The 27,307-nt window shown below is 42.9% G+C and overlaps 2 protein-coding genes across 3 annotated transcripts in view; one reads left to right on the forward strand and one right to left on the reverse strand.

The window, feature by feature from the left end:
- On the reverse strand, positions 1 to 27,163 carry LOC119767301. 2 transcript variants are annotated; one of them, XR_005277441.1, is made up of 3 exons: positions 1,855 to 2,057; positions 747 to 982; positions 1 to 201 (listed from the first exon to the last, which is right to left on the reverse strand). XR_005277441.1 is itself a non-coding variant. In XM_038255613.1 (3 exons), the coding sequence occupies exons 1-3, from the start codon at positions 27,040 to 27,042 to the stop codon at positions 14 to 16; spliced, it is 495 nt and encodes a 164-aa protein (XP_038111541.1). In that variant the 5' UTR covers positions 27,043 to 27,163; the 3' UTR covers positions 1 to 13. The 2 variants fall into 2 exon arrangements, 1 of the variants encoding a protein (XP_038111541.1); XM_038255613.1 differs by lacking the exon at positions 1,855 to 2,057 and adding an exon at positions 26,972 to 27,163.
- Positions 26,782 to 27,307, forward strand: part of LOC6052820 (SCY1-like protein 2) — a 186,691-nt gene continuing 186,165 nt past the window's right edge. Inside the window, exon 1 of the mRNA XM_038255603.1 lies at positions 26,782 to 26,913. The gene's annotated coding sequence lies outside the window, so the exon portion shown is untranslated. The remainder of the gene's footprint in view (positions 26,914 to 27,307) is intronic.

A 27,307-nucleotide genomic window follows, 5' to 3' on the forward strand; every position in this document is an offset into this window, starting at 1 on the left:
TTTTTTTCAATTGTTAATTGATAATGTCTTCTCTAGAGTTTTGCAAACACCAAAACGAAGCCGCTTTCTTTCGCTTTCGATCTCGATCGCGACCGATTCTTGTTTCTCCTCGGATGGGTGATGTCATGGTGCGTTTAAACTGACCACCGGCTCCTTTTTGTCGACTGGAGACTCCGGATTGATTTGCTGGTTTCGTTAGTGCTTAAAATGAGAAGACAATTAAGTAAAGGATAAAATCAAACATTTTTCATAACGCTGGGTACAAAGCTCAGAACGAACGCGGTAAAAAAAAAGTTGCGCAAGTTTTATGCTCCCGCTCGAGTTGAACCTACACAAAAAATTCGTAGTTCGGTGTTATTTGATTCTTAAATTCTAAAAATAATTAAGTTATTAGATGCTAATATTATTATTATTAAAAATTATAATTAATCTCAGCATTTAAAAAAAATCGGAATTTCCAATTTATTTTTCTAAGATTCATTAATTTTTGAATACTATAATTCTTAAATCCTAAAATCTTAATTTCTTAAATTCTTAATTTCTTAAATTCAATAAAACATTATGCAAAAAAATAAAACAAATGAAACACAACATTAATTAAACATTACTGAAACGTTTGTTATTTTAAATTGCATTCAAATTTTCGTATCCAAATTATTAAATTTATTCAACAAAAAAAAAATGATAAATAGGTTCTTCACGATTTTTTTGAACTTCACGATCTGTTCTTTTTCGTTCCTGCTTACCCGGTTGTGTTGGGAATGTTCCCTTGGTGATCATTTGACCCATGTGCAATGATGTTCCTCTATCGTCTGATGATTGCGACCGGACTGGTACTCCCCGGCAGCACAAATTGGGCCACACGCCATCCACGATCGTCCTTGTAGAAAAGCCAACTTCTTGGCGATCTTGTCGAGTGATTCTGTTGCGGCTTTCCTCGTCCAAATCGAGCGCGAAGTTCACCCCGTAGGCGAAATGTTCCCTGTTGAATAAAAACACTAAATGATCGTATTGTTTTTACATGCAGCAACATAACCAAACTTTTCGGCACCCGCAGCAAACGTAAATCAGTACAAACTTGCTGCCGGATCTCTTCCGGAAAAGATCCGACAGCAATTTTGAGTGGTTTGACGTTGGTTGGGAGAGTCGAAAAATGAAGACAAATCACTTCTTGCATCAGCCAATCAGGTTTTACGCCGACTCGAGTTTAAGGTTAGAAATTTGACAGCTTGCCTTTACTGTTTACATTTTTTACACGTGTGTCAGTAAAAATGTGTGTGCGTGTGCGCTCATGATGTCAAGCTGTGAAACCTAATTAGGTTTTACGCCGTGACGTCATTTGACAGCTCGTGTGCACTGTTTACATGGTCTTCGTCGATTGTCGACGAATTTCACCGAACAAAATCGACGACCGCATCGAACTGTGCACTCTTTTCTATCCTCCAAATCGAGTCGGCGTAAAACCTAATTAGGTTTTACGCCGACTCGATTTTTAGGTTAGAAATTTGACAGTTCGGCTGCACTGATTACTTTTTTTGCACGTGTGTCTAAGTAAAAATGTGTGTGCGCTCGTGACGTCACGCTGTAAAACCTAATTGTCTTTTGCGAGAGTAACACAAAAACTTTTCGGCATCCTCAGCAAATGTCAAATCAGTAAAAATTGCTGCCGGATCTTTTCCGGATCTCTCCCGGAAAAGATCCGGCAGCAATTTTGTTTGGTTTGACGTTTGTTGAGTGTGCCGAAAAAAGATGAACAAATCACTTCATGCATCAGCCAATATCCAAGCAGCTCAAGCAGGCAAAAGAAAATGTATGCCGTGGGACGGGATTCCGCCCTCCGCAAATATAACCCACCTGAAACATTCGTTGTTTTAAAGCAAAACTCTTCGCCATCGTCGGAACAGTTCGAACACCCGGCGGATGTGTCCAACACCAGGAACGCATTCAGAATCCTGAGGCCAACCGCTGGATGTTACTTTTTCACGAGCACACGCGATTTACCGTTGAAAATTTCGGTTAACACTGCGACCGAATACAGACACAGACAGGATCGAGCACGCGCGAGTGAAAACTTTGACAGCTCGCTCAACTATGGTGCGTTCGTTTCAGGAGCGTCGCACGGGTTCAGTGTAATGGTGTGTCCGTTGCAAGAGCGACGGCTGCACATATTAAGTGTCATGTTACCCAGTCACGAAATACTCTAGCAAAGCTGGTTCTGTCAGAATCCTGCTAGAACGGTCGAACATTTCTGCTAGAATTCTGTAAGAATATCCAGCTCTGTAAGAACTCTGCTAGAATCCTGCTAGAACGCCGTGACAGGGTAGGTTCGTTTGTTGATACTTATTATTGCTTATTGCGAGATAAAATCACGTTTCTCCATCGCTGTGAGTTACAGGAGATTATTGCCGCCTAACTTCCGCAGGGTAAAAATCAGCAAGTTGAACTGAAATTATGCATTGATTTGGCTGTCAACTTGGTTTGTTTTGAATATTTTCCAAAAAGTCAGCTGAAAACTCAAGGCAACCTTTGACAACAGACAAAAAATTGTTCTGCGGTTGTCATGCGGCTGTCATGCGACCATTATCTTGCGGTCGTATCGCCGCGCGTGAACTCTAATTATTAACGCCCGCAGTAATATTTATTTTTCGAAAAAAAGTTTATATATTTAATTGTTTAAATGTTTAAATGTTTAAATGTTTAAATGTTTAAATGTTTAAATGTTTAAATGTTTAAATGTTTCAATACACTCAACTCCCGGTGGTTGGTCACTATTTCGTTTAAAAAAACAAACTGAAAAGCGATAAACTGTCTCTTTTTACACGGCGCTCACGCACACTATCAAAACAAACGTTTGGTAGTGTATGTGAACTCCATGTAAAAGGGTGTCAAACTAAAGTGACCCCGTTGGTTTGACAACAGTTGGTGTCAAACCATCGGAGTTTGAGTGTAATAAAATCAAAAAATATAAAGTGTCAGAGTATCAAAACTTCACAATGTGTAGAAGCAATCAAACAACATTTAATTCTAAAATGTTAAAATTTCGAAAAAATCTAATATTTTTTGTGTTGCCATATAATTATTTTACGAATATTTTATTACTGAAATATTTCTATTTTCGACTCTTTGATATTTAATATTTTAAAATTTATTTATTTTTAATATTTCAATGTTTCAATTTTTTAACATCTTAATTTTTCAAAATATTTTTTATAAAAATAGTTTAATATTTTAGTATTTCAATACTTTTTAAATGAAAATAGTTTAATATTTTAATATTTAAGTACTTTAATATTTTAATAATTTGATTTTATTTGATTTGAGCTTGTCAACGTAGATTGTGATGTTTTGTATTTAAAATATAACAATGAAACTTACTGTAAAAAATAATTGAAAAAAATGCATTATGAGATTTCCAATAACAGAACCATAATATTTGCTGTAATCATGAATTTTAAGGTAGCTCTATCTTCATTCCAATAAAGTTCGAAAAAGTCAACAATAAACTTACCATAGATATTATGATATCTATTGTAACTGCATGGTTTTAACAGTGCAAATCATCATATAATTTTATGCGGGATAGTATGGATTCCAGACGATACTACAGTATTCCAAGAGTGGCCTGACATACGTTATATAGAGTAATTTAATAGTATACGGGTCCTGGAAGTTGAATGCAAAGCGCTTTATAAAGCCTAATGTACTTTTTGCCTTGTTTATTATTGTGTTATAGTGTTCTACAAAGTTAGTTGTGAGTCTAGGATGACACCTAGATCACGTACTACTTTGCATTTTTCTACTGGTTGGTTTCCTAATAATACTGTTATGTTTGGTGTTTCATGTTTTCTGCTGAAGGCAATGGAATTACATTTATTTACATTCAATTGGAGTAGGCTTTTACTACACCATGTGTAGAAAAGATTAATTTCGTTTTGGAATACATGACTGTCGTTGGCATTTCCTATTTCCATATACAATTTCATGTCGTCTGCATATACAAGTACGTTAATTTTTTTAAGAATGAAGGAAATGTCGTTTACATACAAGATGAAAAGAAGTGGTCCTAGATGGGATCCTTGCGGAACCCCAGAGGTGACGTGAATTGATTCCGATAGTACATTTTGGAAGCGAACAATTTGTTCGCGCTTAGTCAAATATGACTTAAGCCATTCCAAAAGATTCTGTTGAATTCCAATTTTCTGCAGTTTGAAGATTAATAATGGTATGTCGATTCTGTCAAATGCCTTACTAAAGTCTGTGTAAATTGCTTCTACGAAATTGCGATTATGCATTGCATTCAGTGTAAAATTTACAAATTCTAAAAGGTTGGTGCTAGTAGAGCGGCCTTTAAAAAGCCGTTCTGTTTACATGTGATGCGGTTTTTTACTTGCTGAAAGATTTTTTCATTTATAATAGATTCGAAAAGTTTTGGAATGCAAGACAAAAGGGCAATTCCGCGATAATTACGTATGTCTGATTTTGGGCCTGATTTGAAAATAGGCACCAAAAAAGACTTTTTCCATGTTTGTGGGAATTTTCCAGTATTTATTGACATGTTGAAGAGATAATGCAGTGGAAATGTCAATTCTTCTGCAAGGTTCTTTAGGAATGCAGGTGCTATTCCGTCGGGTCCTGGTCCTTTGATGAGTCTAAGTCCTTCAATGCCTGGCGTACTTCCGTTTCTGACAAAGAATTGACTGAGACGTCATTTGGAAATTCTGGTATATATGAAAAATAGTCGCGGTCGCGGTCTTCTTCGGAAAATGAGGTGTATACTTCTTTGAAAAATTTTGAAAAAGATTGCAAATTTCTTTTGAGTTACTGCCTACATTTTCGTCCAGTTGCATTTGCGATGGGAAGTTACTACTTTTGGATTTGGATTTTACGTAATTAAAGAAATTTTTCGGGCATGATTTGACTTCAGATTCGACTTTACTATTATATTCTTCGTTGGCAGAATTGAGTGCCGAAAAATTGGTCGGAAATATTCAGATAATTCAGAAGATTTGTGTCATTTGTATTGTTTCTGTATAGTTTGTAGGCTTTTTGTTTTCTATTTTTAAATTTCTTAGTTGTGGAGTGAACCACACTGGGTATTTATTGCCTGTGTTATTACGTCGTCTTCTTCTAGTAGGTACGGTTTCAGATGTTATAGTGTTAATTTCCGTATAGAATTTTCCTACTAATTCGTCGACATTTCCTTCATTATTAAATAAATTTTGCCAGTCAATTGCAAGTAGTTTACGTTTGGCTTCTACAAAGTTTGTTTTATTGTAACGTCATGATTCGAAACCCGGACACTTAGTACCATATTATTTTTGTTATAGCTGGCAAAACAATCTTGTAATAAGTTGGAAATGTAGAAATATCATCAGGATGTAGTATAAACAGTCAGTTTCAAGAAAATGCACGCAAAATATGTCTTTTCTAACAATTTTTCATCACAATTTGTAAATTAAAATGACTCGTTGTGCTTCGAATCCCGACACTGATAAAGCTGATTCGAAATCCGGACACTTTTGCTTCGAATTCCGGACACTCGATTTTGCTTATGAATCGCACAAATTTGGACTTAAATGTTGGTGAATGGCATTCTTTAGGTCTCAAATATGCTGTTAACATCAAAACAATCGATAGTTTATATAAAAATGGCTGGAATTTAAGAAAATCAAAAACATAAATTTCTGCTTTGCCTTCCCGGTGCTTCGGACGCCTATGAAATATTTCCGTTGAAATGTTTCGCATTTTTGTAAACTTATACTTTTATTTTATTTTATTGTTTTGGCATTATTTACAGCGTTCAAACAAACTTTAAATGAAAGTTGATGTTAGAATTCATCAAATAACACAGTTTTGACATTCATAATGCGAACTTGTATCCAAATAATTGATAAAACAAGTTGAAGTGTCCGGGTTTCGAAGCGTCCGGGAATTCGAATCATGACGTTATTCCAGGACTTCTTCATATTCCCAGTCAATGGGCAAAGTGTTTTATGGACATAAATAGAATATTCAATTGCTGTATGGAAGACTTCATTCTTCCAAAGGGGGGTTACAGATTCTTGTACATGAAAGTCTTCAATACAGTTAGTGAATAAAAGGTCTAAAAATGAATTTCTTTGGTTTTTACATGATTAATTTGGAAAAGTCCATAATTTGCAATATTGTCAAAGAGAAAATGCAATGTTTCATTTTCCCCAATGACTGGGAGAAGAATTGCTTCATTTTCTTGGTCAGATATAAATTCGACTTTGCTTTGATTAAAGTCGCCATAAATGTGAAGTTTTACTTCCGGTTCCATTTTGATGTTATGATTTCTACTGTTTTAAAGAATAGTTCATACGACTGTTTATTTGCATGGTCCGGCGGAAAGTATACTGATGCAAAAATGTGTACTTGGCCTGCAATAGTTGCTTTGGCCCAGACTTGTTCAAATTGAAAATGTTTTTCAGTTACAATTTCTTTTGGATTAAGTCTGGCATTTATGGCTAAGAGGACGCCGCCTCCTGACTTTTTCCTACTTAGATTTAAATTTCTATTGCCTAGGAATACAAAATAATTGTTTCCAAAAATTTCTTCAGGGTGGACGCTTTCGTCCCAGTTAGTTTCAGTTCCAAGAATAATGTCGAAAGAATGTGAGAGAATGTTTAAAGAAATTTCCTTCATTTTGCCTGGGCTTTTCATGCGATTGAAATTCTGACAATAAATTAGAATTTCATTCGCATTCTGTTGTTCCGTTGAAGAAATTTTTGGAGACATACTTAAATTATTAATAGTACTTACTGCCCCTTGCGAGGGTGTCATTTCTTCTTCCGTGTTAGAAGGCGTCAATGCTTGTAAAAATTCGACGATGTAGTCGGCAGGTAGAATTTGTTGGCGGTTTCGCGCGAGTGCTGCAGGTATTGAAGTCTTTTGTTTGTTACATATTTCCTGTAGGTTTCCAGGTCGGTGAGGGTTTGCTTAGGTGAAATTCCAATTGTTGAGTTGTATTCCATGAAGATGTTCATAAGATGTTCAGGTTCAGAAGGCAGGCCATTGGATGCAAAAAAGACATGCATGCTGGTTACTGTTATTCCGTCTATGCAGACGTCCAGTTTTTGGTCCTTCAGATACGCCAAGTATAGTCTGAGATTGTCATAGACTTTAATTTCGCGGAGTCTGGCCAGCAGGAAACGGCCATCGCCGACTGCAGACTGTTCAGTTAGGCGTACTATGGGCGGCTTCATTGGGTCCAGACAGAACATACTGTCTGTTAATTCAGGAGTTTGTGATGACGTTTCTGCTGGCTGCGGCGTAGTGGCATTCAGAGGTGGGACGATTGGCGTTTTTTCCTTCCGGTAGGGGTTGATGGTTTCCCTTTTCGGAAGTTGATAAAGTTTGAATTCGATGTAGTTGGAGGTTGGCCAGAAAATTCGACCCTTGCCTGGTCTAGAAGTTCCTTGTCGGACAATTTGGTTGACGAATGAGTGGAAAAGTTGCTGCTACTTGCATTGTCCTGGTCGAGTTGATTGTCCTTTAAGTTAAAATGTGGCGTACTTGGGTTTCGGCCTGCGTCAGAGTTGCAGTTGGTCTGGTGCTGTTGCCGACGAAGATGTTGATGTGAATGTTGTTGCTGCTGGTGTTGCTGTTGCCGGCGTTGCTGATGATGTTGTTGTGATTGTTGTTGTTGCTGGTGCTGCATTTGTTGACGATGTTTTCGGTTGCGGCGACGTGCTTTTTCGGCTTCCTTTTCCTGAAGACGGCGAGTCCGCTGTCTGGCGTCGAAGTCGGTCCAGTCTGGCTTCCAGATTTTTTTGCTGCCGATAAGTCGCCAGCCAGATTCGATTTCCAGTACGGTTTGTTCGTTTAATTCTTCTGCAAGTGATTTTTGCCGGACTTCAATTTCATTGTCTTGCAGTTTATTGATGGATGAAGTGAGGGCCCTCACTTCATCGTGGACTGCTAGAATTATGTCCGAGGGGCATTTTTCTGCTGAGGCAATTGTTTTAATTATGTCATCCCGGTGGGATGACGTAATTTCCTGGATACGGCAGAATGATTCAGCGAGTTTTTGATTCTGGTCCGAGGTGGTGTCTTCAAATGCTTTTCTGACTTCGTTTAAGGGAAGTCCATTGCCGGTGCCTGTGTTAATACTGCCGTATGTATTCGACTTGCGATTTCTGCAGATTTCTTAATTTCTTCCTGCAGGCCTATGATTTTATTATGCAATTCATTAAGGGCTTCTTGGTTTGTCTTGTCATTTGTCTTGATGTGAGTCAAGATCATATGACTGCCTTCTAAATGATGCTGCATTATTTTCCTAATGTCGATTTCCATATGTAGGTTATTTCGACAAAGGCTGCATATTGGAAGTACATGTAGTTGCAAGTCGTCTTCGGAGCCACGCTTGACCCCAATACAGGCCGCGTGAAAACTTCGGTTACAGATCCCCGAGCAGTTCCAGAGGTATTGTTGGTCGAAAGGTGAAGAGCACGACGGCACATAGCACTGCATTTTGCTTACGTTTGTTAATAAGGGCACACGCGACGCGCGACAAAAAAAATAAATATGTTTACGTTTACGTTTGTGGACTGGGTCAGTGAAGGTAAATAAAAATTTAAGGTGTAGAGCGAATTAAAAACGCGTCCGTCCGGTAAAAAGACTCAACTGCAACTTTTCTCCTTACTCACACTCGAACAGGCCGGATGCAGTGTGAGTGTAGTGGTGTTATCTGCTGCTTGACGTTTCGCCGGGGAGACTTTGAGGTTGGGGTATTGTTCGTTTCAATTAAATGTTACATAATATAGTTGTTTTACAGATTTACATATTATTTTAACTATTTGACCAAAGCAAAAACTACAAACGTTACATACCGCTTGAGACCGTTGAATCTACAGCATCTCCTTCAAGCATCACGTGATTTATATTTTTTTGGGTTAGTAGGATAAGGTATTGGCTTTTCGATGCCTCCCGAGCTACGACGCTATGGGGAGGACTTTCATAACAGACCCGTCAGCGAGCCTTCCGAGCAACGATGCTATGGGAAAGTTTTTATGGTTAACACACAAAATCACTCACACACAGTTATTTTGCTCCACTATTAACTCGACGATCCAAATTGTCAGTGCGTCTTTCGATCATTATATAAACATGGCTTTTTCACCGCAAAAAAATAAAACCTTATTCTAAAAATTTGAACACAACCGCCGTGCCTTCCGATCAACGATGATATAGGAAGGGCTTTGAAAATCACAAAACAATTAATTAAGTTTACAAAAGCACAAAAAAACACCAATTACTCAACGAAAAAGACACAAATAATTTAGTAAGGCAAGCGTGTGGCCTCACCGCCCGCAATCGACTGAAACAGGAAACACAATTAACACCCTGTTACTTTGGAACACAATAACTACGACAAACTCAACCGGCGGAGTGCCCTCCGATCAACAATGATAAAGGAAGGACTGATATTATCATTGCTAGCAAGAAATAGCACACATAAAAACACGATCGATCCTGTCAAGCAAGCACGTTGCTTCACCGCCCGTAAGCGAGACACACAATTCACGACAACAGGCACACAAAAAAAATCACTTTTCACTCCGAATATTTTTACGACCACGCGCTCCCTTCACAAATTAAGCACTCACCCCTTACGAACAGCGACACATAAGCACACAACAAAAATAACCTGAATAATCACGACTTTGCGTTCCCACTTCCAGCGCACCAATGACGCTATTATTCGACTAACACAATCACTCACTCCATACGAACAGCGACACAAAAGGACACAAAAAATTAACCTGAATAATCACGACTTCGCGTCCCCACTTCCAGCGCACCAATGATGCTATTATTCGATTAACACAATCACTCATACGAACAGCGACAATCACCCATACGAACAGCGACACAAAAGCACAAAAAAAATTAACCTGAATAATCACGACTTCGCGTCCCCACTTCCAGCGCACCAATGACGCTATTATTCGATTAACACAATCACTCACCCCATACGAACAGCGACACAAAAGCACACAAAAAAATTAACCTGAATAATCACGACTTCGCGTCCCCACTTCCAGCGCACCAATGACGCTATTATTCGATTAACACAATCACTCACTCCATACGAACAACGACACAAAAGCACACAAAAAAATTAACCTGAATAATCACGACTTCGCGTCCCCACTTCCAGCGCACCAATCAGAACAGAATTCCTCCCAAGTTGGAGCACAAACTGTGTCTTTTAATGTGTGCGTGTGTGTGTGTGGGCAATAAAATTATCACCGTGGATCCGTCTTGGATGAAACCACGGTAGGCACTGAAATTTTCTGAGGCTAAGTGCTAGCTTAAATAGTACGCATGAAATGTGGCAACAGTGGTGCAACATTCTCGCGTGACAGTTCCACGAAAGCAGGAGAGGACTCTCAGAAGAGGCAAAATTTGCACCATGTTGCCACATTTCATGCGAACTATTTAAGCTAGCACTTAGCCTCAGAAAATTTCAGTGCCTATCGTGGTTTCATCAAAGACGGATCCACGGTGGTAATTTTATTGGCCACACACACACGCACACATTGAAAGACACAGTTTGTGCTCCAACTTGGGAGGAATTCTGTGTTAATGAAGATTATAAAGATTGGGGTTGGGACCACATTGGTAGGATATTGGCCACACCCGGAGTGGTCAGTGCCCTCGGGAAGGTTCTACCGAGGGGACATTAATCGAACGATACAACTTGGGACAATATGGGTATCAAAATTCATGGTTTTTAAATTGGTAATGAAAATGGCCATTTTGACCGGAGTGGCCACACCCGGAGTGACCAGTGCCCTCGGGAAGGTTCTACCGGGGGGACATTAATCGAACGATACAACATGGGGCAATATGGGTTTCAAAATTCATGGTTTTTGAAACTGGTAATGAAAATGGCCACACCCGGAGTGGCCAATGCCCTTGGGAAGGTTCTACCGGGGGGACATTAATCGAACCATACGACTTGGGGCAATTTGGTACACATATTACCCCAAGTCGTATAGTTCGGTAAATGTCCCCCCGGTAGGACCTTCCTCCAAGGCAATGGCCACTCCGGGTGTGGCCAATCCGGTCAAAATGGCCATTTTCAATACCATTTTCAAAAATCATGAATTTTGATACCCATATTGCCCCAAGTCGTTTGGTTTAATTAATGTCCCTCCGGTAGAACCTTCCCCAGGGCACTGGCCACTACGGGTGTGGCCAATCCGGTCAAAATGGCCATTTTCATTACCAGTTTCAAACACCATGAATTTTGATACCCATATTGTCCCAAGTTGTATCATTCGATTAATGTCCCCTCGGTAGAACCTTCCCGAGGGCACTGGCCACTCCGGTGTGGCCAATCCGGTCATAATGTCCATTTTCATTACCAGTTTAAAAAACCATGAATTTTGATCCCCCCGGTAGAACCTTCTCCAGGGTACTGGCCACTCCGGTGTGGCCAATCCGGTCAAAATGGCCATTTTCATTACCAGTTTCAAAAACCATGAATTTTGATACCCATATTGCCCCAAGTCGTATGGTTCGATTAATGTCCCCCCGGTAGAACCTTCCCCAGGGTACTGGCCACTCCGGGTGTGGCCAATATCCTATCAATGTGGTCTCAACCCCATTGCTCCAAATCATTCTGGTTTTCCGGTGACGGACGATCTTCATTAGAACAGAATTCCTCCCTGTTCGCGCGTGTGGTCGGTTCGGGAATTCGGACACTAATTATAAACCGTTTAGCACTGATTAAAACACTTTTATTGCGCGAACAGAAACTACACAATTTATTCTTAAACGCGTAGCTGTCTGGCGTAGTCAACGGTTTATTTAAGACTATATTCTAAAGGGGACAGTACATGAGAAGCGAGCCGGGGAGAGATCAACAAGACCGAGGATCACCTCTGCTCAATCTGCTCACTTCAGGGACAGACAGGGACAGAACAACATTTATTTGTGGATCACATTTAGGCTGGTAGAAATTGGAAATTGATCTCTCGCGCGATCATACCGGCCGCCTTGGAATCACTCGGATTCAAACATTCTTCTCGTCTGTTTTGATTCTTATCTTCGTCTCTTATATACTACTTCTACTGTTCTGCTGTTACCCTAGGTCAAGTCAGATTTTTTGTTTGCTTATATACTACGATCGCGGCTGAGGCCGTCGATCGAACACAGACAATAGATATTGTTCTTCTGCTGGACTGTGAACATCGTGCATTTCGCTGCAGTCGAAAATGCACCGATTTTTCGACAAAATCTGCTGTTTTCTGGACAGGACTGGACCTTGGACCATCAATCAGGATGCCGCGCTTCTGCTGGGGACACTGCTAGGCCGATAGGTGTCGCGGTTCTCTGCCAAATGTTGATTTTTGATGTTCTTTCCAGGTGCTGTTTCAACATGGCGTCAATCGACAGCAGGTCGACCTTGAACTTGGGCTGGAACTGGGATGTGCTGCTACCGTCTGCTGGTGTTGATTTGACATGCTTGCTCTGCTGTGCTCGATCGGTTGATCGTCTGTTTGTTGCGGGGGTGGATGCTTCGATGTGCTGCAGTTGTTGTTCGACGGCGTGCCGCCGACGTCGGTTGTCGATTCATCTGTCTGCTTGCTTGCTGCTGTTAATCTACGATGATCTGCTGAACGCAAAGCCACCGTGCGTGGGTGGCGCCGTGCGTGATCTGCTGCTCTGCTGTTTGATGCGATCGGTGACGCCGTCGTCGGCGTCGATGCGATACGAACTCCCTAATCAGATGAGAGGGTGCTTTTTAATCAGTTAAATTATATTCAAAAACGACTTGCCTGAACTGGGGGAGACCTCCGTGGCCTCCCCCGACGCCTCCTGGGTGTACGATGCTGCGATGACGGGGGTTGGCTCCATCGGGCTGCGATTGGGAACGAGCTGGCCAAGCTCGCTGCTGGTCGTCGCAGATGGGACCGGGAGGACGTCTCCTCCGCTGCTGTCATCGTGTGCGTGTGTGTACCTCGAAGAGTTCCAAACGTGGAATGGATTTAGCTGGGTTCAGAATTGGGAGCAGTCTTTGCGACTGAAATGGCGCTGAGCGGCGCTGTTTTCTGTTAATCCGTAACCGTGCTGTGCTGGCAAGTGTCCAGCGAAATCGCAAGCAAACATCCTTCATGCAAAACCACCACCGAAACAAAACAGGTTACCTCAGAGCATTTCGAAAGTTCCGATCTTTTGAACGGCCTCCGAGCGCAGAACGACCCGCAGGTCTGGGCGCAGACAGGGTGGCGACTCTGGAGGAAAAAGATTCGGTGAACTTTTTGAAATTCAAAACAACACATAACTTAACTGGTGTGCGGAGGCCTTTCGACCTCCGCCGTTGGAGGAGTCCTAGTTCTCCCCTTGCGCGGTAGAAAGGTTGTCACGGATCGGCAGAATGCAGATCTTAGAGATCGCACGCTGATAGCTGCCGTCCTTTGTGCGCACCGTGACGACACGGATGTTGCCGTCAGCTCCCGGGTGGATATCGGAAACGCGTCCGAGCTGCCACTTCAACGGCGGGAGGTTCTCGTCCTTCAGCAGGACCATGGTTCCGACTGCGACGTTGTTTTTCTGCTTTGTCCACTTTGTGCGATTATGCAGGTCCGACAGGTAGAGGTTGGACCACTTCTTCCAGAGCTGCTGCGTGTACCGCTGGACGGTTTGCCAGGCCGACAGTCTGTTCTCGGGAATGTGGTCGAGGTTTGGTTCTGGAATCGCAGTGAGTGGACGCTGTATCAGGAAGTGTCCTGAGGTCAGCGCTTCGAAGTCTGCGGGGTCGTTGCTGAGCGGCGTGAGCGGTCGCGAGTTGAGGATCGCTTCGATCTGAACCAGCACAGTCTGGAACTCGTCGTACAGCAGGGTGTGCAACCCGATCGTGCGTTTGAACAGCAACTTGAAGCTCTTCACCGCGGACTCCCAGAGGCCGCCGAAGTTCGGCGAGCGGGCGGGAATGAACTTGAATTCGATGCTGTCGTTCGCTGTTTCGCGGATGATCTCCTCTTGGAACTGCTGACTTAGGAACAGCTTGGCGAGTTCGTTCAGCTCACGTCTTGCGCCGACGAAGTTCTTGGCGTTGTCGCACATGACCAGCTTCGGTTTGCCACGCCAGGCAGTGAACCGTTTGAGGGCCGCCAGAAATGCCTGCGTCGTTAGGTCTGCTGCTAGTTCTAAGTGAACGGCCTTGGTGACCAGGCAGACGAAGATGGCAACGAAGCACTTCACTGGGCGAGCTCGACGCTGCGGGTACGCGACGTTCGGCTTGACACGGAAGCAATCGACACAATTGTGGATCACCTCACGAACGAGGTTGCGGATGTTGATCGGCCAGAACCGCTCACGCACAGAGATCAACAGTTGTTGTCCAGCGTGAAACATGGTCTCGTGATAGTGTGTGACGATAAGCTTCGTGAACGGATGACGATGGTCGAGGATGTACGAATGCTTCCGGTTGTCCGAGACTGCGGCGTGCTGCAACCGGCCGCCGACGCACAGGATTCCATCGACGATTCTTGGGTTCAGCGCAGCAATGCGGGAGTTGCTTGGAATCGCGCGATCTCTGGACAAAGCATCGTACTCTTCCGGGAAGCATTCTCGTTGAGTGAGGCGCACCAGCTTCTTCAAAGCGACCTCGAGCTCTTCAGCCGTCAACGGACCAACTCTGCGACAGTGCTTGTTCGCCGCACGGCTGTTGAAACAGAAGCGGCAGATTACAGCGGTCGTCCGTATTGTCACGGTGTACGACAAATTCGCTGTGAACAGTTTGCAGGGCTCGGTGTCACGTGCAACTGCAGCGACAGCGTTGTGTTCCTCCAGTTCTTCGTGGTCGAAGTCTGCTGCGTTCGGCACTTGAGCGTGCGGCCAGTGCTGGTGGTCAAGACTCAGCCAATCGGGTCCGTTGAACCAAAGCTTTGAGTACTGCAGCTGCATCGGTGTCATGCCGCGAGAAATGATGTCAGCTGGGTTCTCTAATCCGGGCACATGGTCCCAAGATCCGCTCTCCGTCAGGTGTTGAATCTCGGACACACGGTTGGCCACGAACTGGTTCCATCTGGACGGTATGGAATCCGTCCAGAAGAATGCTTTGCCTCGGAAGTTGATGGCGTTGGCCACTTTCTCATACAGATGCGCCAGCAGCAGAGCGGACGCCAGCTCCAGGCGGGGAATCGACTGCTTACGCTTCTTCTTCTTCAGGTTCTCGAGCGGCGCGATGCGGGATTTGGAAGCCAGCAAGCGGACGGTGACGTCGCCGTTGGCCGAAACGGTTCGGATGTAGATGCACGCACCGTACGCGTTGACTGAAGCGTCGCAGAACCCGTGAAGCTGCACATTCTGGTCATCTGCGCCTGTGCCAATCCAGCGGGGTATCGACAGGCTGTCCAGACCGGCTAGATTTCTGCAGTATTCTCGCCAGTACTCCTGCAGATCTTCTGGCAGAGCGGCGTCCCAGTCTAGTTCCATGCGCCACAGCTTCTGCACGAAGATTTTCGCTTGAACGACGACAGGACCGATCAGCCCGTACGGGTCGAAGATCATGGCCATGTCTGAGGCCACGACACGCTTCGTGATCACGGCAACGTCGTTCCACTTTGGCGATCTGAAACGGAAACAGTCCGTACTTGGCTCCCAGACGAGCCCGAGCGTCTTGACGGTTGCGTCAGACGTGTCCAGTTCTAGCAGAGTCCGTTCGTCACGAAGATGTTCCGGGACGTCGAGCAGGATGTCTCGAGAGTTTGAATGCCACTTTCGCAACGAGAATCCGCCAGATTCCATCAGATCGACCATTTCGGCGACTAGCTCTTTTCCTTCTGCGACCGTGTGCGCACCTGCCAGCATGTCGTCAACGTAGAAGTCTCATTTGAGGACCTTGGCAGCGGATGGGTGCGTCATTTCTCCGATCTCACCGAGTTTTTGCAAGCACTTGGTTGCTAAATACGGCGCAGACGCCGTTCCGTACGTGACAGTTGTCAGCTCGTAGATTCGGATGGGTTCGTCACCATTGTCTCTCCAAACGATTCTCTGCAGTATCTGGTCGTCAGGCTGGACGCGAATCATACGGTACATCTTGGCGATGTCAGCGACGATGGCAACAGAGTGGAGTCGAAAGCGTAGCGCAATGTCCAGTAAGTCGTCCTGCACAACTGGTCCTACCATGAGCGCATCGTTCAGAGCAACTCCGGTAGACGTGCGACACGAACACCACGTGGAGCTTCGTAGTGGTGCTGTCCGGCCTCAAGAAGCAGTGGTGTGGCAGGTAATACGCTAACTCTCCCCCGGCCGTGTCACCGGCAACCCGTTTCATGTGTCCCATGGCCTCGTACTCGTACTCGCACTGTACTGTTGTTTCAGGTCTGGATTCGCTGACAGCCGCTTCTCCAGTCCCAGGAAGCGTTTAATGGCTGTTGATCTGGACTCACCGAGACGCTGGACAGCGTACTTCTTCTTGGGCAGCGTCACAACAAATCTGCCAGTTTCGTCACGAACCATCGTCTCCTCGAACAGCTGCTCGCACGTGGATTCTTCGATCGAGTGCGTGCTCTTGGTGCGGCACGTTTCCAGTTCCCAAAATCTGGTCAGCAGCTCGTCGATTGCCGCGACGGATACGAGAGACGTCGATTCTGGAACGCTGCCGGGAAGCCGGCCGGAAATGATCCAACCAAACACCGTGTTGTGCAGCGTGGGACCGTCTGCAGCTGGTTTCACCCGTTCGTCCGTCAGCAAGTCGTGGAACTCGGCACCGATAATGACATCCACTGGACCGGTTTTGTGGAACTCCGGATCAGCCACGAACATCCAGTCGGGCAGCTGAATTGTAGCCGGGTCGATGTACGATGTCGGCAACGAAATGTTGAGCTTGGGCAGCACGTGGAACTGCATCTCCGACTCGTACGCTGAAATCTGATCAGAACGCGGACCAACATCTGCACGCACGAGCTGCGTCGACACGCAACGGGACGTTCCGATCCCCTGGATCGGCAAATACGACGATTGTCGCTCGAATTTGAGTCTTCGCGAGAACTCTCTGGTCATCAGACAGTGCTGTGAGCACGAGTCAAGAAGCGCACGCGCTAGCAGCGTGTTTCCGAAGTGGTCTTTAATACGGATGAGCGCGGTTGACAGGATGATGTTGTGTGTGGGCGTGACGGGTAGTGCAACGTAGTTTTGGCTAGTGGTTTGTGGCTGTGTGGTTTGAGAGTCTGTAGTCTGTAGGTTAGTCGTATTAGCAGGTGCATTGTTGGCTGGAGTGTGTGTTGTCTGATTCGTGTTCTGTGGTCTGGGTTGTTGTCGCTGTACTGAGGTCGTCGCGGTCGGTCTCGACTGCTGTTGTGGAATGGAGGATCTTATCTGATCGTTGTGCAGCATCGAGTGATGTTTCTGGTGACAGTGGTGGCAAGTTCCTCCTTCGCACGTCCGCGGGTAATGTCCAGGCTTCAGGCAGTTTCTGCACAACTTGTTCCTCGAAACAGCGTCGTTGCGCTCCGAGATCGTCATCTTCTGGAACTTGAAGCACCGGAACGGGGTGTGCCACGGGCCGCTGCAAAACTGACACTGGTTACTGCTCCGCACAGCAGTGTGACAGACCGCTGCCTTCGGAGGCCGCTGTTCCGACGGTTTCGCTTTCGCTCGTTTGATCGACTGAAGAACCGAACAGTGGCCGCGCAGGTACTCTAGTAGAGCCTTGTAGGTTGGGACTTCCTTGCTGTTGTGGTGGGTCTCCCAATTCCTAAGCGTGGCCGAGTCCAGCTTTGAGCACAGGACGTGCGCCATAACCGTACTCCAGTTGGCAGTATTTTCGCCCATCTTGTCCAGCATCTGCAGATTTTTCTCAAACTCACCGAGCAGGTGGCTGAGACCGTCGTACGACTCCTTGGTCAGCGGTTCCAGATCCAGAATGACATCGAGGTGGGCTTTCACGATCAGCTTCTTGTTTCCGTACTCCTCCTCCAGCGAGGACCACGCGACGGAGTAGTTTTCTTCCGACAGATCGATGCCACTGATCTCCAACAACGCAGGACCAGAAAGAGACGATTGGAGGTAGGTGAACTTGTCCATCGATGTCAGCTTCGAGTTCCGGTGGATGAGACTTTTGAAGGTGTCACGGAAGGTCACCCACTCGCGCAGATTTCCACTGAAGTTCGGCAGATGAATGTCAGGCAGCTTGACGCGCAACGGAAACGAGGTATCCGCATCACCAACGCTTGGAACTGTCTGCGCGACATCCTTGACCGGCCGCTTCGCAATCAGCATCGCCTTGATCTTGCAGAATTTGTTGTCGAACTCCTGTACCACCTGTAGATTGGCCTCTTCACGGTGTGACACGACCTCCTGCTTGACCTTCGGCTCCGCATCCGCAAACTTGGCCGCATCCTTTTCTTCCAGCAGCAACTCCAGCTTCGTCCGTAGATTCGTGAACTCCTGGTACACGTCGTTCAGCATTCCGAGTCGAACTTCCAGCTGGCACTCGTGTTCTTCCGCCTTGTAGTGCTCGACGAACTGATTCAGCACCTCCAGTTTATTCAGCAGGATCTCCTGTTTCTTCCGCAAAGTCTGCAGATCGCCCATCGTGACTACTGATCGCCAACTGAATAACATTCACTTCACTTTCAGATTCACCAGAGACAGACGGATAGACTCGACGTTCCACGACGCGACCGCGCAAGACAGATTGCGAACTGTACGACCCAGTATTGACAGCAGCGACAGGGGAATCGACCAGGGAATTCCAGAGGACCAGACAGAACAACACAACACAACACTTATGCAACCTGACCAGACTAATAAAAACTCTCGTGCAATTTTATTTTGTAAACCAACTTTATTTTCGTCCGCAAAAGCCAAACTAACCGAACCACCGTACTACGTGCAAATACTCTCCTGAATCTGCTTCGAAATCCGCCAAATCCGTTCCGAAAGTTCCAACCGCCAATCAATCACCGACTCCAACGATGACGTCAGCCAACCGGTTGAGATGGTGACGTCGCGACGCTTGCCAAGGCGCGCGCACCGTGAGTCGCCGTGAGTTCCGCGATGGCGAAATCTTCTTCACCGCACTGCACTAGTCGTCACCGCCTTTGTTCGGCTTCTTACTATGCACTACACTCAACCCTCGGTGGTTGGTCACTTTTTCGTTTGACACTTTTTTAGTTTGTACCCCGTTGGTTGGTCAAAGTCAAACTAAAAAGTGACGAACTGTCACTTTTTACACGGCGCTCACGAACACTATCAAAACAAACGTTTGGTAGTGTGTGTGAAGTCCGTGTAAAAGGGGTGTCAAACTAAAACGTGACCCCGTTCGTTTGACAACAGTTAGTGTCAAACCATCGGGGTTTGAGTGTATTGTGCCACTGTTCAGCTCTGAATTTCCGCGACTTTTTGGCGATTTTTTCGCACTTTTTCACGGATTTTCCGTGCACTTTTTGTCCGTTGGTTCTCGCGCAGCACGCACCAAAACTGTCCAGGCGCGCTTCTGCACCGTTCACTTCAGGCCGCTCTTCGCGAGCTGGCCTACACTTCGCACTGAATTTTCCGTTTCGCGCGTGTGGTCGGTTCGGGGATTTCGGACCCAGAAAAACACCGTTTTTGCACAATTAAAAACACTTTATTACGCGAACAGAATTTATTCTAACGTGCAACGGTCGGGTGTAGTCAACGGTTTATTTAAGACTATCATCTAAAGTGGACAGTACATGAGAAGCGAGCCGGGGAGAGATCAACAAGAGCGAGGATCACCTCTGCTCACTCTGCTCACTTCAGGGACAGACAGGGACAGAACAACATTTATTTGTGGATCACATTTAGGCTGGTAGAAATTGGAAATTGATCTCTCGCGCGATCACTCCCAATTTAGTGCACAAACTGTGTCTTTCAATGTGTGCGTGTATGTGTGTGAGTAATAAAATTACCACCGTGGATCCGTCTTGGATGAAACCACGGTAGGCACTGAAATTTTCTGAGGCTAAGTGCTAGCTTAAATAGTACGCATGAAATGTGGCAACAGTGGTGCAAGATTCTCGCGTGACAGTTCCACGAAAGCAGGAGACAAGGCAAAATTTGCTAAGTGCTCTCAGCCAATCAGCAGCCGGGATTTTTCCTGCATTCATTTTTTATTTTCATCTAAACTTTTGAATACTTTAACAAAGTTTCATCAATTTTGTGAGGTAGTCTACTTGCAATTTAAGACTTCCCCTTTCGTTTGGTGGATTGCTTAAATTGGGAAGAAGATATAAGCGTTCAAATAATTACACAAATCGTTACACTTTCGCTTCGCGAAATTTTTGATTGACACCCATAGACAGTACCCTTAGGACAAAGTTCTTTGTCAAAAGTTATTATTGTACGATCAGTTCCTAGCTGGACTCAGTCACTGGAAACGACCGGCGACTCAGTGACCGACGAAATAGGCGGCGGGTTAGATGCGGGCATAAAATGTCAAAATCTCTTCCTCACTTCGTCTCACCATCCAGCTGCAGTTTTGTTGACAAACAAACGGAGCACGCGGTCGCATGATGGCGGCATCGAGCCAGAATTAGGGGTGATCATGTGATTAAGAATGAAAGTTTTTTCAAGAAAAATAATATTTTTCCGACCGAATAAAAAAATTGCGAGCATGTTCAAACAATTATTCCTGATGTCGAAGAAGTGATAAAAAAGCAAAATTTTAATCCTTAATTTTTCTATAAATTGAATTTTTTCACTCCAACTGGGAACCCCTAGGTCTATCCACGACCGTTTCCAATGACCGTGAGAAGATGCCAGAAAATCCAGCTACGAGCAAAATCCACAATATGTTTGGTTCACATGTAAATGAGCAATTCCATCTCAAATCAGGATTTTTTCTGGTACTTTTGTACCCGACCCTCTCCGATTTCAATAAAACTTTGTAGACATGTTATCCTAGGCCTATAAGGCTTTCTAGGCCCAGTGAAAAATATAATTTAACTCAAAATGACGAACTCCTCGTCACAGTATCCTGATGCAAACAATGATCGAGCTGCAGCTGTCACAGCCCTGCGAAGTATGTTGGCTGACATATCGGGCAGTCAGTCAAAAACCAGCTAAGAGTCGCCTGACAAATTTTTTTGCTAGAAAGAGATAGGAAACCTGATGCAAACAAACGTCCAGCTGTCATGTAAACATACTTTGAATGTATTGGTAAATTTCTGACTAGAAAGCCTTATATAAGCCATTTTGCGTATACAGAGCCAATTGTACTCGAAAATAACATTTGAGAAGGGCGTAAGTTATTTAGATATTTTTGTATTCTGTAATTTAAAAATGACTGTAACTCGAAGGCGTTGCATCCAGCCCGGGAGCATGTTGACAGCTCCCATACAAACTGAGCGTACCCCGTTTTGTGGGCCCAGTGGGCCTAAGATAGCGGCCTTCGATATTATCTACACAGAAAAAAATATGTAAATTTACACAGCACGTAATTACTGATTCTTATGTAAACTCACTCAATGTAATGTTGAAATATGATGTAAAGAGTAAAAAGTCATGGAAATTACTCTAATGTAAATCTAAATCTAATGTAAATCATGAATCTAATGGAAACGTTGAGCATGGAAACTCAAATCTGATGAATTTCTACCCGTGTTCGGCTTCCTGTAAATTTCTATTCAATGTAAATCATATATCCAATGTATTTCTGCCAAACGTTGACTTCAAAACTACCCGAACCAAAAATAGTAATATTTGGTTCTCTTTCTATCGCTCTCATACTTCGCTGGCCCACTGCCTGAGTCTCGCCCTGAACAAGTTGATGCTTTAGCCGCTCGTTTATAAAATGCAAAGATGGCTCAGTCGGCAGCGGGTAGCAGCAGTAACACCGAACATTCTACCCGTCGTCCGTTCGATTCCAGTCCAGCGTTATTCCACTTGGCCGTCGATGAGAAAGCGTCCCCTACCTGTGAAACATTTTTTTTTAAATCATAATTTCCTTTTGCTGCCCGCTTCACTCATTTTAAAATAGAACATAGGCCACACCCTTTTCCTACTGCAATCCAAGTCGAGCTTCTCATTCCCATTGGCTAATCAGAATTAGTTGATTTGAACTAATTTAAATTCCAAAAGTAATGTAAATTCTAAAACTAATGTAAATTTTCAAAACTAATGTAAATTTCCAATGAATCTAATGTAAATTTCCAACGACCCTAATGTAAATATACATCATTTATCATGATACCTTTTGGTACATGATAAATAATGTAAATTTACAGAAATATTTTTTTCTGTGTAGCCAAACATTGCCTTGTTTTGGTTTAAAACGACAAAATAAGCATTCTGGAATCATTTTCTTTAAAAACTTGTTAAGAGATACGCCACGTTCAAATATTAGTCTAGAACAGTTGAATAAGCGTGCCGCAAAAGCCGTCACGAAAAAAAGTTTTCTTTGCAAATTTTGAGTTTCGTATTTGATGGGCGGACTCCGACGAGGCCCACTTGCCATCTGTCGGTGAATACGCGCAACTCACGAAAACTGTCATCTTAGGGTCCGGTTGGTTGCATCGTACCAAAAAGTGGTCAAAGACAAACTTGTAGGAAATTGGACGGGCTTTCTGAAAAAAATACACTGAAACAAAATACACGCCACTTCTATGGGATTTTTCAATTTTTATGTTTAAAAGTTAATTTTTAAGGTGAAGTCACGATTTTTTTTCGTTCAAAATTTTTGAGGAAATAGCCTAAAATGTGACAAAAAGACTCACGAAAAATGCAGGATGGTATGTCTCTCCTAAAAATAAAATAATCATTTACTAAAACTGTTTTTTTGAAAAAATTTCAAAAACCAATAGTGGGAATCGATTCTCCAGACAATTTTACATAAAAGTCTCCATATTGACCACTGTCCCAAGTCCAATCCTTGCGAAGTTACAGCGGTTTTAAAAATAAAAATGATGAAAAAACAGCTTTTTTGGTGGTTTTAGGCATTTTCTATATGACAGACTTGATTTTTCAGTCTCGAAAATATTTTTACCGGAAAGCTCGTCCAATTTCCTATAAGTTTGCCTTTGACAGCTTTTCAATTTGACTCGTTTTAATATTTACGTAGGATGATTTACCTTCCAGATTTTTACCACACTGAAAAAAATATTCTGTTTTCAGTTATGTGCAATGTAATTAAGCTTATATCCGTAAGCCCATGCATCCAGTTGAAAAGCTGTCAAAGGCAAACTTATGGGAAATTGGACGAGCTTTCCGGTAAAAATATTTTCGAGACTGAAAAATCAAGTCTGTCATATAGAAAATGCAAAAAACCACCAAAAAAGCTGTTTTTTCAACATTTTTTTTTAAACCGCTGTAACTTCGCAAGGATTGGACTTGGGACAATGGTCAATATGGAGACTTTTATGTAAAACTGTCTGGAGAATCGATTCCGATTATCGGTGTTTGAAAATTTTGGCGTTTAGACCACTTTTTAAAAAAACAGTTTTAGTGAATGATTTTTGTATTTTTTTAGGAGAGACATACCATCCTGCATTTTTCGTAAGTCTTTTTGTCACATTTTAGGCTATTTCCTCAAAAATTTTGAACGAAAAAAAATCGTGACTTCACCTTAAAAATTAACTTTTAAACATAAAAATTGAAAAATCCCATAGAAGTGGCGTGTATTTTTGTTTCAGTGTATTTTTTTCAGAAAGCCCGTCCAATTTCCTACAAGTTTGTCTTTGACCACTTTTTGGTACGATGCAACGCCTTCGAGATACAGTCATTTTTAAATTACAGAATACAAAAATATCTAAATAACTTACGCCCTTCTCAAATGTTATTTTCGAGTACAATTGGCTCCGTATAATACACAAAAATGGCTTATATAGGCCTAGGATAACATGTCTACAAAGTTTTATTGAAATCGGAGAGGGTCGGGTACAAAAGTACCAGAAAAATTCCTGATTTGAGATGGAATTGCTCAAATATTTTTTTGAAGGATTAACCGAAGCCTACTAGTTTGCTTTTATGAATATCAAAACGCAGAAAAATGTTTTGTAGAATCAGCCTGTACGAGGCTTGATTCAACAAAATATTGTGGTTTAGGAGTTAAATCGAATTTTCGCGGCAACTTATGTGACACTACGTTTCACAAAATTATCTAGTCTAATTCTGAGTGTAACAAGTTGTGTTGAACGCGAGGATAATTTGGGAGCGTTCTTTTATTACGTAACGCGAAAAATCGGACTTTTAGACCCACTCCCCCCCCCTCGTAACAAAATTTCCATACAAATTTTAAAAATTTTGTATGGAGCGTAACACGGCCTCCGACCCCCCCCTCCCCCCCTACTGCGTTACGTAATAAAAGAACGCTCCCTAAACGTCACTAAAAAAATATTTTGTCGCTCTGGCACCAAATCGAAACGACCGATTTGCACTCTCGCCGCACTTTTTCTCTCCGCATTTTTCTGTCAAGCTTAACAGCATCAGCGCTTGCGTGATGCCGTTTGAGATTTTAGATGATGATTTTGATCATTTCTGCAGGTAAAAATAGTGCATATTTTGTTTTGTTTTTTATTAAATAAACAAAAAAAGTTGGTTCATCCACAGACATTAATTTTCGTCAATCAATACAATATGGAGAATTCACAACAAAGTTGGCTTACACACTGATCGAGTAATACCAATTTAAACTTGACAGAAAAAGGCGGAGAGAAAAAGTGCGGCGAGAGTGGAAATCGCTCGATTCGGTTTAGTGCCAGTGCGACAATATTTTGTTGAATATAATCAACAAAATTATTGGACTGAATCAACTCTCGCATTTTGTTGTTTCAAATCGAGATATTTTGTTGTTTCAAAGCTATTTTTTGTTGAATCTTCCCTCAATTTTGTTGATCAAAATTTGACAGAAAGTGCGTTCAAATCAGATTTTCGTTGAAACAAAGTAAAGTTTTTGTTTAAACAATGCAGACATTTTTTCAAAATGAGACCTGGAATTTATTTGTTACAAAAAAAACATTGAATTGAAATCAGAATGGTCATTTTCGCAATTTATTTTATTTATTTGACAAAAAAGTAACAATTTCAATCTGCACCTCCAACCGTTAAAGCACGATCTCGAGCACGATCGATTCGTGTGCAGTTAAGCAGAACCGCACCTGATGCCAATGCTGTCGCCGTCCCGGAAGGAATCAACGACGAGCTGTATCCGCGGGTTGAATGGGTCGTGTTGCCACTCACATCCAGCATATTGAGGTTGTTTTTCGCAGAGGCATATGCAGAGGTCTACAAGAGTAAAAATGGGCGTTTAGACGGGGTCATTTGAGATAGAATGCCGAGGCTCTTACCAAGCGCGTTCCGTCGAGAGTATGGACAAAACCGTGACGATTTTCTGCCGCGGGAGTAACAGGCGGTGTAATTGCTGGCACCTGCTGCATCCCTTTCTCAATTGGGTACTAAAGCCCTATGTCAATTTTTATGTACAACGATAAATAACACGATTAAAAACAATTTCTGATTACTTTTTTTTCATTTTAATGCAAAATTTTTTTTTGACTAGACAACATTTTTTCGATGGATCAACTATGGTCCCCTTGGAACGAGTTGTCAAGTAGGAACTTTTCTGTCAAGAAGGACCACGAGGTTAATTTTTCAAAATTGATTTAAAAATCCATTTTAAACTCTTTGGGGTCATACAAAGGGTCATTGTGCTCAGAAAAATAAGCTTTTTCGCTGTAAACAATAATATCAGCAATCTAAGCTTCATTTTAGGACCCAATTGTCAAAACTGGGTCGGCCTGGTGGTTACGGTACTGTTGATCCCTGGATTTATCCAGCAGGTTACTGCTGTTGCATCGACTTCATTGATTAGCGAAATTTTTGGTTCAAACTGCGGAATTGCCACGAATTTAACGCACAAATTTATTGAACTTTACGAAATTTCACCTACGCTTAGCGGACAGCCCTTGGATGGGTAGATCACGTGAACGGAACAGACGCAAAATCTGGAAAACAGACTTAAAAGACTGAACGGCAACGTTGACGAATATTTTAAACATTTTTTTTTTGACGGTTAGTGGGCACGTGTAAACAACAAATATTTTTATTTGAATCAATAAATCGTTTTTTGGTAGAATCAACGCAATAATTTTGTTGTTATTTCTACAAAGGGTTGACAAAATATATCGGGTCAATTCAACGCAAAATTTTGAGTTGTTTCAGTTGGTTTTGAGGGTTATTTCAACAAAAAATCGTAAAGTTAGAACAACAAAAAATTTTGTTGATTCAAACAGGCCTGATTTTTTTGCGTGAAGCAGTCAAATTCCCTTTTCGAGCAGTTATAACTTGGTTATAACTTTTAAAACCAGTTTTAATCTGACAGCTCGTTGTATGGGCAAAACCAGAGTTATAGCCGGTTTTAAGAGTCCACTTTTGGTCTTATAACCGGTTATAACTCGCCCGTGGGAACGGGGTATTAGAACTGAGAACATAAAACAAAACAGATGGACCCAAACATCAAAACAAACACATGTTATCCTTGTAAACCCTGTATAAATAACGTAAATAAAAAAACTAATTTACTAATTCAATTAATTTTATTTCATACTTCTCAATTTAACCCGAAATTGCTCTTCCAGAACCTATTTCCCGCATTCCCGGCGATTTTCCCCCTACCAAACGCATCTCAAAGTTGAGATCGCCTTCTAGGTCTCAAAATTGAGATCAAGTTGGTCATCTCAACGTTCAGTGGTTTTGCTTTTAGCCGGTTTGCGACATCCATCTCAAAATTGAGATCGCCTGGTTAGCGTGTATGCAGCCCTTTTTCTGAAAATATCGCTCTAAAAATGGACGTCATCAACAAATTGTACTCCACTGTTTCGCAAACAGTGTCACAAATATCATTGGTATTGCCAGGCAATCCTGTTACAAGAGAATACGATGTTCTAAAACATACGGCAAGTGCTGGTAGAGGTAATCATAATTAAGACCTATTAAGACATGTAAACAAGAAGGAAATTGGCTTACTCACATCTTCATTCGATTCATTACTATTATTAGGTCCATGAATTGACAGGTCGATTTGAACCCTGAGGGTGACATTTCGCCTTTCCATATGGAGTTAAACTTTCATGGAGTTAAACTTTCTGTCAAGCTCCTGTGAAGTCCATAGTAAAGTAAGGACGAACGGACATGACACCTGGAACACTTTTTTTTTTAATTTCTGAAGCAAACTATCACTTGCGCCATCTACATAGATGAATCCAGTTTGAAATGGCCGCTAGGTGGCCAATGGTGTTAGAAATGACAGCTTCCATGTATTTGAATATGGGAGCTCAGGAAAACTCAATTTTAAGCAATAAAATGA

The sequence above is a fragment of the Culex quinquefasciatus genome, chromosome 1 (genome assembly GCF_015732765.1).
Source record: "Culex quinquefasciatus strain JHB chromosome 1, VPISU_Cqui_1.0_pri_paternal, whole genome shotgun sequence".
In the NCBI taxonomy this organism is placed as follows: Eukaryota; Metazoa; Arthropoda; class Insecta; order Diptera; family Culicidae; genus Culex; species Culex quinquefasciatus.